The 13,959-nt window shown below is 38.2% G+C and overlaps 7 protein-coding genes across 7 annotated transcripts; 2 read left to right on the top strand and 5 right to left on the bottom strand.

The window, feature by feature from the left end:
* Positions 1–629: 629 nt before the first annotated feature.
* BATDEDRAFT_14608 (uncharacterized protein) lies at positions 630–1,518 on the bottom strand (the record flags this gene model as incomplete). The annotated part of the gene is made up of 4 exons (XM_006682496.1): positions 630–708; positions 841–970; positions 1,051–1,273; positions 1,384–1,518. 4 exons carry the CDS (start codon positions 1,516–1,518, stop codon positions 630–632), a joined length of 567 nt encoding a protein of 188 aa, XP_006682559.1.
* Positions 1,519–2,001: 483 nt separating this feature from the next.
* On the bottom strand, positions 2,002–5,445 carry BATDEDRAFT_36201 (uncharacterized protein). Its single transcript, XM_006682594.1, has 6 exons — positions 5,027–5,445; positions 4,719–4,962; positions 4,348–4,653; positions 3,811–4,263; positions 3,619–3,730; positions 2,002–3,537 (listed from the first exon to the last, which is right to left on the bottom strand). Exons 1-6 carry the CDS (start codon positions 5,293–5,295, stop codon positions 2,024–2,026), a joined length of 2,898 nt encoding a protein of 965 aa, XP_006682657.1. The 5' UTR covers positions 5,296–5,445; the 3' UTR covers positions 2,002–2,023.
* Positions 5,446–5,573: 128 nt separating this feature from the next.
* Positions 5,574–7,573, top strand: BATDEDRAFT_21005 (uncharacterized protein). Its single transcript, XM_006682512.1, has 7 exons — positions 5,574–5,934; positions 6,089–6,248; positions 6,318–6,391; positions 6,456–6,816; positions 6,872–7,015; positions 7,107–7,301; positions 7,376–7,573. Exons 1-7 carry the CDS (start codon positions 5,654–5,656, stop codon positions 7,490–7,492), a joined length of 1,332 nt encoding a protein of 443 aa, XP_006682575.1. The 5' UTR covers positions 5,574–5,653; the 3' UTR covers positions 7,493–7,573.
* A 15-nt stretch (positions 7,574–7,588) lies between these two features.
* On the bottom strand, positions 7,589–10,218 carry BATDEDRAFT_37522 (H(+)-transporting V1 sector ATPase subunit H). The gene is made up of 15 exons (XM_006682604.1): positions 10,130–10,218; positions 9,849–9,935; positions 9,636–9,738; positions 9,488–9,551; positions 9,344–9,409; positions 9,086–9,262; positions 8,869–8,979; positions 8,723–8,810; positions 8,505–8,642; positions 8,393–8,418; positions 8,183–8,308; positions 8,013–8,114; positions 7,845–7,937; positions 7,741–7,761; positions 7,589–7,654 (listed from the first exon to the last, which is right to left on the bottom strand). Exons 3-15 carry the CDS (start codon positions 9,709–9,711, stop codon positions 7,645–7,647), a joined length of 1,098 nt encoding a protein of 365 aa, XP_006682667.1. The 5' UTR covers positions 9,712–9,738; positions 9,849–9,935; positions 10,130–10,218; the 3' UTR covers positions 7,589–7,644.
* A 245-nt stretch (positions 10,219–10,463) lies between these two features.
* BATDEDRAFT_28226 (uncharacterized protein) lies at positions 10,464–11,199 on the bottom strand (the record flags this gene model as incomplete). Its single annotated transcript, XM_006682534.1, has 5 exons — positions 10,464–10,599; positions 10,665–10,699; positions 10,762–10,854; positions 10,946–10,968; positions 11,061–11,199. 5 exons carry the CDS (start codon positions 11,197–11,199, stop codon positions 10,464–10,466), a joined length of 426 nt encoding a protein of 141 aa, XP_006682597.1.
* Positions 11,200–11,877: 678 nt separating this feature from the next.
* On the top strand, positions 11,878–12,612 carry BATDEDRAFT_28225 (mitochondrial 54S ribosomal protein YmL4; the record flags this gene model as incomplete). The annotated part of the gene is made up of 2 exons (XM_006682533.1): positions 11,878–12,240; positions 12,328–12,612. The coding sequence occupies 2 exons, from the start codon at positions 11,878–11,880 to the stop codon at positions 12,610–12,612; spliced, it is 648 nt and encodes a 215-aa protein (XP_006682596.1).
* A 63-nt stretch (positions 12,613–12,675) lies between these two features.
* BATDEDRAFT_92334 (uncharacterized protein) lies at positions 12,676–13,959 on the bottom strand (the record flags this gene model as incomplete). The annotated part of the gene is made up of 4 exons (XM_006682614.1): positions 12,676–12,743; positions 12,833–13,584; positions 13,732–13,835; positions 13,910–13,959. The coding sequence occupies 4 exons, from the start codon at positions 13,957–13,959 to the stop codon at positions 12,732–12,734; spliced, it is 918 nt and encodes a 305-aa protein (XP_006682677.1). The 3' UTR covers positions 12,676–12,731.

Below are 13,959 nucleotides of genomic sequence, written 5' to 3'. Positions count from 1 at the left end.
CTCACAATACATGATTTGTCATGTTGGATCATGTGGATATGTCATGGACTGCAACTGATGCTATACGTTACAATTTAGTTGAAAACACACATATGTTTGACATTGACCGATGCATACTGTGCAACGACTGATCAGCGCGTGTATGATTACACACTTGGTGGTATTGTGCATTATGGTTGTTTGACAATGGATGGATGCTGGATTAGTCAGTTATATGCAACCCATCTGAATCGACCTACTTGAACAAACACTCGATGTAACTGACAACAATGTGTATACATGGATATACATGGATACACATGGATATACATGGATATGTGGTGGTGTATTGATCAAACTACTGACTGACAAGCAATCAGTTGTCAGTCATGTGGTGCTGGTATTTGAGTTGGAGTGACTGATCACAGAATGCCGAGTATTTGATTAATCGAGTTTTTGATGGTAGCGTACCAGTGATAACAAACACAACTCTGACACCATCACTGGAACAGTCATACATGAGTTGACCAACAAACTCGTAGCACCGTCAGTATATGCTCGTACGATCATGGCATGTCTGCATGAAATCATCTTGTATTCCAGTATTCGAGTTTAAACAAAACTCATTTAAAAAGCAAATAGCTTTATTATCAGCTTTTATCATTGAGTGTGTTGGTAAGCCATTCTATTGCATATTCGAGTCCATCTCCTGTGAGAGCATTACACGCACTAGATTTCAAAGAATATTTAAAATAAATAGCGTATTGGTATAAGAATAAATTCAGTTAAAGTACTGCATTAAACAATATACTTTTATACTGTTATAACCATTTATCCATTACTCGTTTAACCCTGACCGACCTTATTGTCCAGGCGCGATCTCTAATACGAACCAATCCTAATGCCTCTGTGCACTCGACTGGAGTAAGCACACCAGGTAAATCCATTTTATTGGCCAAAAACAGAATGGGCATAAGTCGAGTTTTGCATACTGAAAAACACCCAGCATAACTATGATGTTAGATTCTTTACAACACCACAATCAAACTCATTTCTTTTCAAACCACACACCATTGTTATCCAATAAAATCTCCAATTCTTGTCGTGCAACAGCCATTCGTTCTCGATCAGATGCATCCACTACAAACACAATTGCGTCTGCTTCGGAATAGTAGTGTTTCCATAGGTTACGGTACTTGCCTTGTCCAGACATATCAAATGCTGTGAATGTCACTCTGTTGGTCTCGAATGTTTCTACAGTGAATCCAACAGTAGGAATAATATCGCTTTTTGACTTTTGATTAAAAACACATTCAAGTATTAGTGGTTGAATGTTCAATTGAGTCTTTAATGTAGTCAGGTTCACGTCAAGCAGTTGGTGAATAGGATGTATAAAAGACTTACTCCATCGATACCCTTAAAGTGCTGTATAATGGTCGACTTTCCAGAATTGTCTAGTCCTACATATAATACTTTGGACTGTTTTTTCAATAATCCAAAGGCCACCAGCAGTGTATGGAAAGCATTGCGTATTGACATGTGTAGATTTTGTAGTCAGTCCGTGACGCGAGTTTATTTACAGCCGCATTCACGTAAAATGGATTTTGTATCTTGAATCGACTATTTTGGAATAGACAATGGTCGAGTATTGGCTCTACTTTTCTAGTAAAAAATGACTTGATTAGCCATTTTTGGTTCTTTTAAACACAACGTTCATATGATGCATACAAAATCAAATTATAGTTTTGAACTGAAATCATTCTTGTTCCCTTTGGTATATACTATAATCTGCAGATATGTTCATGCCTTGATTCAAAAAACAAAAACTGTAAGTCTAGGAATTAGCAGTTGTTTTCATTCCAATTGCCAAGAGAAAGCCAATAAATTAAACAGTTCAAAACACAATGTTTTCCAAACCATCACCACTCATGTCACGAGATTGGCAGTTTGTTCTAGACATTCTAATTCAGCATTCAATTTGGCATGAATACAGCTGTAGAAAATTGGATGCATCTTATTTTTACTTCAAGGTATTCAGACAGTTTTATTCAGTCAACTTTTTGAATAGATCCAACACTCCATAGTATTCTCGATACATTTCTAGATTCCGACTCAGATCCAAAGTAGCAGCATCTATGCCTTCCGCTGCACCGATTGGTGCTCGCTTACTTGATTCTAAAGTTTGCATTTGGCCAACAAAATCCCTCATTTCATGCTCAAGACCCAAAAACCGCTGTTGCGAGTTCAAAGCGGCATCACCAATAGCTATGATGCGATCGATTGGCCATTGGCGGACAACATGTAACCACGCCAAAAAAATGTTGACAAGACCGTGTCGGAGATCACCAGTCAATGAGAGTCCCTGCCGACGTACAATAGCAAGATCACGCAGTATCCTGTCTGGTGACAGATCGTGAGCAATGGCCTGCTCATTTTCCAGTCTACGGCCCAAATCACGGAAAGCATGTCGCTGCGTGTGCGAATCAAGTGGAATGTCCAACGTGACTGCATCGCATAATAAAATCAATGTGGTTTGGAATCGCTTAGCATGGAGATGTAAAAGTGTAGCAACATACTCATTTTTTTTGATAGTATTAAGAGGTGTTTCACTGGTTATGGACTGTTCAATGCTTGGAAGGGTAGCAGCTAGACATTCAATAATGTTGCTCTGTTCTTCTACCAAGCTGGTCGCAAGAGTGGTGTCCCCAACCCACTGTGCTACGCGGTAATTGAATACCTGCCAAAGCGCCATTAAAAGAGGTACGCCAACAAGAAGCATTTCGTCTGTGGAACGGGCACGCACAAAATCAACAGCATAGTATGGATCACACTGGAAAATACCAAGATTTGATATATTGCCTTGGAAAGCGTCGTCCAGACCATTGATTGACGATTCAGGAGTAGAGTGTGTGCGAAAGCGTTTGCTGAAAGATTGAGGTTCTACATGTTCAAAAGTTTGAGTATGGCCGGTTTCACCATTTTTAGAAAGCTCAAACATTTTGGCAAGAAAATCAGAAATGACAGCAGGATGCGATGCAAGTAAACGTCGTGTCAAGATATTTAAAAGGACAGATATAATTTTAAGTTTTTTGGATAGCATCCTGTTTGAGCGACGCATATCGTTTTTGATGGAACTCAGTTTGATACGGGCCAGCAGACCAGGCACAGCATTGATCCATTCAAACGTCTTGCTCCCAAAAAGCGATGCAATCAAAGGATCGTGAATGGAAATGCTGCTTGGAGTCATCTCAATATTGATGGGCTTTTCCGAATAGCTAGCAAAGGCAATATTGAGTGACAAGCGATTTTCCAACTCAAGAACCTTGGATTTTGAAGACGGCATTTCTTCAAAACAAAACATGGAAAGTGGACGTGATAGTTTAAATTGAGTGGTCGAATCGCTGTTAGAAGCACAAGAGCTGGTGGACTTGGCCAGCTGAGCAATCTGGCTTTGCAGATGATGAGCTCCAAGATATTCTTTGGCAGTTGCACTGGTAATGCGGCCACACTTGACCATGAACGATGTGCATTCCTGAATAGCATGTGCTGGAGCACCGACTGTAAGATTGTGTTGGGTAAATAGTGTTAAATTAGGTGATTGAACTGTACAAGCAACTCGAGCTAAATATGTGGATTTACCTGCAACAGCAATATTTCTAGCATGCAAAGACATGTGGCCACGTTGGATGCCTTCTGTGCACAGAGCACGCAAAGCAGCAAAATTCTGAGCCAATCCCACCGAAACCATAATCTACAAAGTATCATTTGATGCAGCGTTCATGAGCAATGGTTCCAATAGAAATAGACTACAGTGTGCAAATTGTATATTACCATTGCAAGTTTTTTGGCATCTGGATATCCCATAAGTCCAAAATTATATCGATACACTGGATTTGTTTTGAGAACACCTCCTGATGCACCAACACAGATAGGAAGACTCATTTCACCACGGAAAAAAGTTCCCTCGTCGCCCAGATCTTCAATCCAATATCTTGAGAGAGGGCCATAAAACGATGAGCCCAAAGTATGGTCACTGGTAGCTTTTGATATTTGGGATCTAACCGATGTAGTTGCTGCGATATGGGATGCTGCTTCAATAGCGCGCCAGTCCTGTCCAGTAGCAATAGCAACAGCATCGATTCCATTCATGATTCCCTTGTTGTGAGTGATTGCTCTAAAGTGATCATCACAAGCCCACTCGTAAGCCTCGACAATGTGATTGGCAACATCTTCACCCGAGACATCCTTGTAAGCCATTTTGGATATTGGAACCTTGAATCTCGCCTTGAAAGATTAAACTAGATTAGTTGTAGAGCAAGATTGTATTGTTGAATTGCATAAATAGTTGATGAATACAAGACAACATACTGTAGCTATACGCTCAGTGGACAGATTGGATACGATTCGAAATCCGACTCGACCACCCGAAAGCCGAGTGAGGAAAGGAGCGACACCTTCAGCAACAGTACTAGCACAGTTTGCACCCATTGCATCGCAGACATCAATATGCACATGAACAACAAGCCAATACTTCATGGAATGACCAACACAACCTTTTGGTTTAGAACGAGTGATTTTACGAACAGTGATGTCGACAGCACCCCCACCGCGCTTGTACATGCTAGAACAGTACTCGTTTGCGATTGCCAAGATGGTATCTTTTTCGAATTGAATCTACAGAATAGAAGAGCAAGAGTCAGATAAGCAACTTCAAACATGACATGAATCTGGTGATCAACCTGCTGAATAACACGATCGATATCCACATCATAGACATCCAGCAGTTGAATCTGAGCAAAAATGATATTCCTCTCACTAGCAAAGGCCTCGAAACCTTTAGGATTGAAATCAGCCTGACAGATTGTCTTGGCAGCACCCGAAACAGCAGCAACGACAGAAGGTTCTTCAACGACCATGGGGATGACCAACTGTTCACCATTGATTACAAAATTCAAGGCAAGACCAATGGGCAGTCCAATGGTTCTAAAACTAGGATTAGCTACAGTGATAACAATTGATAAAGGTTGACAAGCCCATCAATGCTTACCCAACACAGTTCTCAATCATATTATCAGCGATTTCATCAGAGATGGGCGACAGTGGAAATGGATGATGACGGAACCCAGCAGTGGAATCATTCAATGTATCGTCTGTTCCGTTGACCACATTAGCAGGACTGGAAATGGTTTCCGTTGCATTCAACGTGGTGTTGCCAAACAGCGACGGATAGGCTAGACACAGTTGATTCTGACGCTCTCTAATGGCTTTACGATAAAAACCACTCCATGGAGACGGAATAGGATGAGAAGACATCATTTCAAGAATGCAGTAGTTTAGATGCAAGGAGTGCTGATCTCTATAAGTTTGCAGTCCAGGAATTCAATCGTTTATTGAACAAGGTTTTCCTAGTTGGTTTTTGTAGTAACTTTTTTTATATTAACTTGGTTTAGTTTGAATAGTTTCCTGAATAGTTTCCTGAATAGTTTTCTGAATAGTTTTCTGAATAGTTTTAATCCAACTTGTTGAAATATTATCAAAAACACTCAAATTCAACCCCAAAATTTCATTGAATTTCATTGAATTTCTACAACTATCAGCAACAACTATTACAATTGTTACAACTATTACTGGATATTTACTTAGTTTCATACTGTCAATAATATAAACTAAAGACATGGATGAACCACTTCCTGCTGCTCGTCCTGGATCATTTCCTATTCTCAGTTTACAGACACTCAAGGATTGTCTGAATGGTCTGGACATGCAAGTCACTGTCGATGACCTTGCTAAACCAACTCCACAAAAAATGCTCGAAATATACGAGAGTTTAACTGTCTTGCTACAAGGTGTTAGCTCTGAACAGTTTGCTCAACCTACTTTTGCTGTTTTGGAACTGTTGGAATATCCTGATGTACACAAGGATTCGCTTGGTCTTGTGGCATTCTACAGACATCTGTAAGCTATCAAATCCTTCTTGGTTTGCATGATTCAAACTCTCACAAATACAATGGGTTCAATGAGTCTGGATACAGCGCTGTTTAGTTGGGGTTTCATTCCCTTGCATTGAATCTACGTTTTACTCAACTCTTCATTTATATCTATCTTGTAGTCACAAATTGGTCACTCAGCTGGGATATCCTGCATTCTCTTTGGGTGATGTCCTCAACCCAAAACGAGATCGAGTTCAAGCTATACTCAGTGGTTTCATCAACTTTTGTAAATTTCGCGAGGAGCGCATGGAAGTGTTTCAAGAATGCTGCACTAAATCTGTAAATTAACTTGTTGGATTTGTTTTGATGAATAGTTGAGGTTTTAATTTTAATCCATAATATATCTAGACTCAACTTACTGAAGAGCGACTAATGTTGGAACGTCGAAACGCTGAGTTGGCTGAAACAGTCAATCAAATCAAGTACGTTGCATTCTAGTTTCGTTCCCATGTACAGATCTACTTAATCTTGTTATGATGATACTAGAATGAAACGAGCTCAAGATCAACCTCAAGTAGATGGCATCCGAGCTATCAACACCAGTCTTGCAGCTGACCTTCGCGAGCTTAAAAAGACTCAGGTCACACTTGCATCCAAAATTGACCATCTCAAAAAGGAAAAAAATGCATGCACAGAAAAACAAACCAATAATCAATTCCTCATCTCCAATCTCAAACAAAACTGCGTTAGGCTTAAATCCCGTGTTGTTCACAGTCCAGAAAAACTCAAACAAGTCATTGCAGAAATGAACCGTTCTTTACAAGAAGACAAGACTTATGTGGTTCATACTGAAAAGAAAAATCGCGAGTTGACCCACAAGATTGAATTGATGAATGCGGTTGAGCAGGTAAGTGTTTATATACCCATGGTTTAAATCTGGTTCTAATGATGGTGTGGTTTAGGATATTATCATGTGTCAAAACATCATGGGAGAATGCACTACAGAGCAAGCCCGTGCTGAGGAAGCATCTCAAAAACTCTTGTCCGACATTGATGTCATCAATAAAAAAAAATCCGAACTCAAGGATCAAGAAGTTCATCGACAAGTAACCTAATCTCATTTGACTGTAATGGTTTTCTACATACAATGGAATGCTTGACTAACATGTTTCAAATGCTCAACAATCCATCATGTAGCAACTCCAACGTCAACTAAAAAATGCCAATGAAAAATTGCAACGGCTTGAACAGCACAGGGTATCTAAAGAACAAGACACGGCAAGTAGGATCAATGCATTAAAGGAAGAACATGAGATCCTTGCTGCTGAGCGGGATGTGGCTCAAAAGCGTGTAGACGATCATGAGCGTCTTGTGGTCGATATGGAAGACAAGGTAAATGTGTAGATTGAATCCAACACTCACATGGCAAGTTCACTCTTTGCCAACACTCAATTTTAAATATTTAGATCAAACAATTACAAAAAAATATGGACTCGGAGTTATTTGCCATTGCTTCTGATTATGAACTGCTGATACGCGAAACAGAGTTGTATCAACAAGGGCTGATCAATGCCATGTTTTAAGGATTCACTTGATATACTCGTGTCTTGCTAACCGTTTCAACTGTCTTTAAATAAAATATTGATTCCTTTACTTTTTAAAGCAAGCCATCAACTGTTGCAAATTCAGTAGTAAATGTATTTGGTACTGATCAAGAAAATTCATTTTTCAAGCGTTAAGCCTCCCTGTATATAGCAAATCATGTAGTGTTGCATTAGTATTCAAGTTATACCACTACACTGGCAAGTCACATTAAATTTCTCCATCTTACCATGCATTGGCCATAAATTTCCTATAATTGTAAAAAAAGTGCACCAAATTAGCTTATTATTTGGACACATTGATTGTACAATAGCGTAAGATGAAAAAACTTACTGAACAGCAAGCAGAGCTTGATATCGAACATCGGCGTTTTCATTTGACATGAGTTCCATCACTTGAGTTTTGGCACCGAGTTCTTGGATGATTCTAAAATGGTGCACAAAATGCATTGGTATAAGGGTACAAACGCATTCAAAAAACAACAATTTTATATCTACACACCGTTTTCCAGTAGAGCAATACTTGGCAAACTGGCCAATGTCGTGTGCTGCAATAGCAAGCATGTCGTGATCCTTTGAAGTGGCCAAAACGGAAGCAAGAATTCTAAAATAGCGTGTTTTGGAATGTGAATCATGGCGTGTTAAAGTGTGGGTGATGTCATGTAAACTTACTTGACAAGCTCACAATCGGATTCAAGAAGCCTGACAGCATTGGTTTTCCAAAACTGCTCAGAGAGATGGGGTGGCGACCATTCCAAACGCCCCGAGCGGACTTCCGAGGCATACTCATCAAACGTACTGTTTATAATCATTTTTGAATCAGTATTAAACGATTGTATTGCACAATCACAATCACATGGTTTATAAATTCAAGCTACATACGTTAAAGAAGCCACATTTTGAGTCAACTAATGAATAAAACAGCGTGTCAATACGTATATGCAATCATTTGACTGTCAGCATGTCATTGGGGTATAAACAACAAAGTATCTACCTCTTCTACAATAAACCGCAAGTCATCGTTGATTTCACTGTCAGAGTACTTGCGTGTAGCGAGTGTTTCACAAAGACCAAGAATCTTGGTTCCCAGCATAGCCATGATATTTTCATCGGGAGCTTTGTTGATCAGATTCTGTTTAAACATTTAGCAAATAAGCCTAGATTCAAACTAGCGAGCATGCTTATTGTTGTAGGACTGTAGTCAAAACTTACTCGGAATGTAGAAACCACCACACGAACCACCTTTTCCTTGATGGCAGCACGCGACATGTCTGCAAGAATGTGAAAAATCTTGTATTTGCTAATAAAGCAGGTTAGTCATTAAGAAGGTAGCATGTGGTGCTTTTTTGAAAACATACTTTTGAATTTCCTTTGCAATCTTTTCAATGAATGTCATGAGCCAAATGCAGTAAACCAGTTGATACTGTAGCTGAGCAGTGATGGGTGTTTTTTGCATGGCTGAAACCAGTCTGAATAAATCAGTAAAAAGGCAATGTATATTAGATTAAGATGGTTTTGGTAATTCTGATATCATGCCGTGTGATTTATCAAAATGTAGAAACGCAATAAACTTACGACTCCATTGCTCCAGGCAAATCATAGAAAGCCTGACGATATTCCTCAACCGAGAGTAATTCTTGTAAAAACTGTGATGCATGATCCACAATATTGGCGTTGGAGTTTGTCAGATTGAATAAGATCCAGTTTAAGAGATCTGTAATATCGATAGGAGCATGCGTTTCAGCATATTTTCTATCCAATCAAACATGATGTAAGCAGTGTTATTCTTTGAGATTGACATGCGATATTAGAATTGAAGTTGGATTGACTTACAGTACTAGCTGAGTGGAAAGACTCATTGATTTCAGCTGAACAAACTCGTCGTCTTTTTTAAGCAGTCTATGAGAATATTTAGATATTTAGACATCTGAATAGTGGTAAAATTTTAGAGTAGATACAGCAATATAATGCGAATACCTGAACAAGACAACAAAAGGTTTCTTTCCGTCTTTAAAAAAAAGCTGAGTATAACTTGGTGATTCTATGTAGAACAAAAAGATGAACAAGAAGAATGTTATAGCAGATGGCACATAGTATTTCGAAAAGTGACTTGAAGTAGACTTACCACGAAGAACATCACCCAAAAGCACTATAATACTTTGTAGAGTATCAGCACGAACAAGCTTCCCAAGCAAGGTCATGAACAGATTAAAGTAATCATCACCAGCCTATATTTACGAATTGAATTCAAGTATTCCAGAACGACAGTTGGTAATAAGAAGATTGAATGCATAAAGAGTCATGATGAAGAAACCATATGAATAGATTCCATACATACTTGATTCAGAGCAGCACTTGGAGATTTTTCAAACTGACGAATTTGAGAGAGTTCAGTTTCAGTAATAAGACCAGCACGTTGATAACCCTGTCAAGAATAGAACAAGAATTGACAAGTTAGAGCAAGTAGTTTTTATAACACAAGTTTGAAGTTGTAAAGAGTTGATTAAACAGAGAAGAATGTATAATAATAATCATGATTATCATCAATAATACTAGTCAAGACAAGACAGGACAAGACAAGAGTGTTTTAATGTTTTAATGGATTCTATAATAACTGACCTCCCAAGGAATAGTACGAGAGCGAATATCGTTTGTAAGACCAACCAAGTAGTCGTTATGAGTAGCAACAACAATAGGAGAGTCTTCAGTCATGCGGAAAGAGAATAAGACTTGAATGGTAACAACAATTCAAGCGATTCAACAAGACTTGTTCAAGGATGGCTTGTCAGGGAGGCAATCTCACAATATATTAATAAAGACTCTTCAACAAGACTCTCTTGTTCATCAAGACTCTTGTTCAACAACTCTCTTCTTCTTCTTCAAAAGCTTATTCCATTCTGATTTATTCATTCTGTAATACTACAATCAATACTAATCTTATAACATTGATTCTCTACGATTCTCCACGATATATTACAATGTTGTTGTTGGTCTCGTATAGTTTTACTTCATAAAGTGAACAAGTCTTGGAAACTGGTAAATATTTAAGCATTTGCTCCCATATATAAACTGTAATCATTTCTGCCGTACTAATCATATTGAAATACTGTCAATGATTACCAATTCATTCATAAATACAACTCAATTCACTTACCTGACTTTATCTTGGAAATATGGAACATCCAAATCCTATACATTAATGTTCATATTTAGTCTTTATCATCTCATCTGATTCTCTATTGAAAACTCACCACATTACGATGATCCAATGTATCCATAATACTCCGACTCATACATTCTTTGAGATCAGTTAGGTTAAGCACCATCCCGGTAATCGGATCAATCTATTATAGTACAGTATCATTCTTAACAACTTATACAAAACATAAATCATGACTTGAGCAGCCTACTGTCATGACACTTGAACTATTGTACCTTGCCTTTGATAGATACTTCCACTACAATGAATGCCAGAATGAAATACACACTCTATAGGTTAGATTTGAAAGAATTCATGCACTAGACAGTTATCAAATAGATTCATATTCACCTCGATAGTTGTGACCATGTCCATTGACGTGGTTGCATTTACCATAAAGTGCAACATTCTCTTCATTAGTCATGGCCTTTGAATGCATGCGATGTGCTGCTGAAAAGTTGATTGCTCGAGTAACTATGGCAGTTGGCATAATGTTGGTCTTGATAGATCTTCAAATTGCAACAAGGAATAAAATATCAAGAATTTACAATTGAATTCAATTCAATTTATACCCATGACTATACTCGGATTGGGTCTTGATTTCGATTCACGCAGATTAAAGTTTTCATTCAATATATTATATTGTTATCCTTGAATCAGATATCAGTGGTTAATACATTATTATATCCAAGTTGGGTTTAAATATTACAACTGTCCAAGTCTGACTATCCAATACTCGTTCATGTAATATCTCGATTTGTATTATTCATTTCTTGTGCCAAAACAAAAAAAACTCGATTGCTTATACTAGTTTCACCATTGCTATGTTTACCTTGTTCTTATTTGCTGCATCCATTCAATTATCATCAACGATCTGCCAGACATTTACAATTAACCCTCTTTCTGTCTACTTGATTGAACACTTATTTTCTGATTTGTGGATTGATTCACATCATTATTTTGATTGAGTTGAGTGGTGACAGATTCAAATATATTGAAGAGAATGGATTGAATTGCTTGGAATGTGACAGAGTGTTGGTTTTTAGAATGTACAATAAACAACATTTGTGACATGGCAATGGCTTAACATGAACAAGTTCATCTCAGTCCACGTGACTATTGAAAGAATCAAAATTCAAAAATGAATTCAATTTTGACAATACAAAGAATGTTGGGTCGTGCCATCTACAAAGCCAGTGCATCGATGGTCTCATCGTTGCGTCTTTCTTCAGCACACACATTCCCTTTACTGCACACACCCACCATTGTTCATCCTACTCGATCGTTTTCATTCACTCCAACAGTCCTTGGTCTTGAGGATTTTTTTGACTCGAGTAAAGGCTGGGTATGGAATGAAAAAGAACTTCCTACTGGTCGTGCATGGCTTGCTGCAGAACTTCGTAACAAGTCATTTGATGATCTACATAGTTTGTGGTGGGTTTGCTGCAAAGAGAAAAATAAGTTATATTCACAACAGATGGAAGCTCGCCGGTTTGATATTTTCTTTCCACACAAGGATCGGATTCAACAAGTAATGTCTTTGAACCCACATGAACTGTTTGAATGTCATCTTATACTTGATTCTTGTCACTTATGCAGTATTTACATTTTCATCTAGGTAAAACTCACAATGAGCCGACTCAAGTTGGTGATTTGGGAGCGTCGCGAAGCTTGGATGCAAGCTCAGGCTATATTGAAAACAGAACAAGCTCGTCAGGAATTATTGGATTCTGGTATGAGTACGGAAGAGGTAGAGGACCGTCTTGTAGAAATGTTTCCAGTTCCGATCGTGGATTCTGGTAAAGCTGTAGAACGCAAAAGATGGACCATGAAGACATCTCGTACAATGACATACCGCACCAAGAAAAGCAAGGCCAAGAATTCCAATTGGAGTGTCGTTTAAATAAATCATTGTTTTACTAAAGTTGTGGTGCTTTACTGTCTATATTCATGAGCAACAAAATCAAACGTCGAGTGTTTATTAACTTGACGCTCATTGAGCAGTTCTAAATTAGAAAAGTATCATTTGCAAAACTACATGAAATATCAAACAGTTAGATCTAACATTGCAATCACTATAAAATTAGATTTACATGTTACAGTTTTAAATCCAACTTATTTACCTTGTCACTCTTGACTTTGGATCTACGATTAAGAAGTTCTTCATTTATGGTACCCTGCTTGCTGGCATTGATCAGTGCCTTTTTATCCTGATCTAATAAACCAACATGACGTTCTCCATAACTCTGATATCTGCGAAGCTGTTGTAGTTCTAATGAAGCGATTCCACCTGATCCAACCGAGACAGTATGACTGGAAGATCCAGCAACAGCTGCAGCCCATGGTGATGCAGCCATTTTTGCTTTTTTTGCAGCAGCATGTTTTACTGCAGCCTGACATTTCAATGTAAATACCTGTTTGAATCCAATGGAATCAGCATCAGCTCTTACGCTCGCGTCTTCTGCTACTGCAGTTAAAAACAGTCCATGCATATTTTGAAAAGCAAATCCATCTTCCCTCACAACAAGTTCCCATTCTTCAGCAGGACCGGCTGCTTCCATATCACACGTCACCACACCATACTTGTCACTGGCAAGATACGTGTCTTGAGCAGATTTGAATGTTGTTTTGGTAGATCCTGGTAAACAATTGGCAATGAATACTTGAATAGCAGATACTGGTTCGATTGTGGACAAGGTGACAGTTGGCAAGGGTTGATCAGGATCGTCTTTACTTTGATTATGCGGTGGAAGATGAGCAATAGACAGGTTTGATCCTTTTTGATTTTTGTAAAGTAACGATGGTGGATCCATAGCAGATGTTGCTATAATGACTGGACCCATCACATCTTCTAGGGTCTTGCAGTGTACCCATCCTATTTTAATATTATTATTTCACAGATGGATTATATTCCAGTAAATGCATTTTGGTTAAAAGTTTGTTTCCAACAGTTATACAATGGGTTGAACAGTAGAATCAAGTATGAATTCATGTATTCAATACTATTCAATATACAAATTACCTTCCAAAGGCTCATCAACAGCCTTGGTTCGTTTAGTAAATCCACTTTTATGGATTTCATTTCCATCCTGATCAATATGACGTTTTTTGGACTTTTTATGTTGACTAGACAATCATGACAAGGATGAATACACTTGAACTCTTTTGAATATCAAATTAATAATAACAGCATAAATCACCTCTTGTTGTCCCCTTTAAACGTCAGTCTGCTGGATCGTATTTTATCCAT

Source organism: Batrachochytrium dendrobatidis (genome assembly GCF_000203795.2).
Source record: "Batrachochytrium dendrobatidis JAM81 unplaced genomic scaffold BATDEscaffold_17, whole genome shotgun sequence".
Classification (NCBI taxonomy): Eukaryota; Fungi; Chytridiomycota; class Chytridiomycetes; order Rhizophydiales; genus Batrachochytrium; species Batrachochytrium dendrobatidis.
The sequence above is the reverse complement of the archived record's forward strand: the minus strand, read 5'-3'. Positions and strand labels throughout refer to the sequence as shown.

Coding starts and splice junctions, on each gene's coding strand:
- BATDEDRAFT_36201 (XM_006682594.1), bottom strand. CDS start 5,295: ATGATGTCTTCTCATCCTATTCCGTCTCCATGGAGTGGTTTTTATCGT. Junction 4,963..5,026: donor ATGATTGAGAACTGTGTTGG/GTAAGCATTGAT, acceptor TCCTAGTTTTAG/AACCATTGGACTGCCCATTG. Junction 3,538..3,618: donor TAGAAATATTGCTGTTGCAG/GTAAATCCACAT, acceptor ACAATCTTACAG/TCGGTGCTCCAGCACATGCT.
- BATDEDRAFT_21005 (XM_006682512.1), top strand. CDS start 5,654: ATGGATGAACCACTTCCTGCTGCTCGTCCTGGATCATTTCCTATTCTC. Junction 5,935..6,088: donor GTGGCATTCTACAGACATCT/GTAAGCTATCAA, acceptor TCTATCTTGTAG/TCACAAATTGGTCACTCAGC. Junction 6,817..6,871: donor TGATGAATGCGGTTGAGCAG/GTAAGTGTTTAT, acceptor GGTGTGGTTTAG/GATATTATCATGTGTCAAAA.
- BATDEDRAFT_37522 (XM_006682604.1), bottom strand. CDS start 9,711: ATGACCTTGCTTGGGAAGCTTGTTCGTGCTGATACTCTACAAAGTATT. Junction 9,263..9,343: donor CTTTCCACTCAGCTAGTACT/GTAAGTCAATCC, acceptor TTGATTGGATAG/AAAATATGCTGAAACGCATG. Junction 8,643..8,722: donor TGGTGGTTTCTACATTCCGA/GTAAGTTTTGAC, acceptor ATGTTTAAACAG/AATCTGATCAACAAAGCTCC.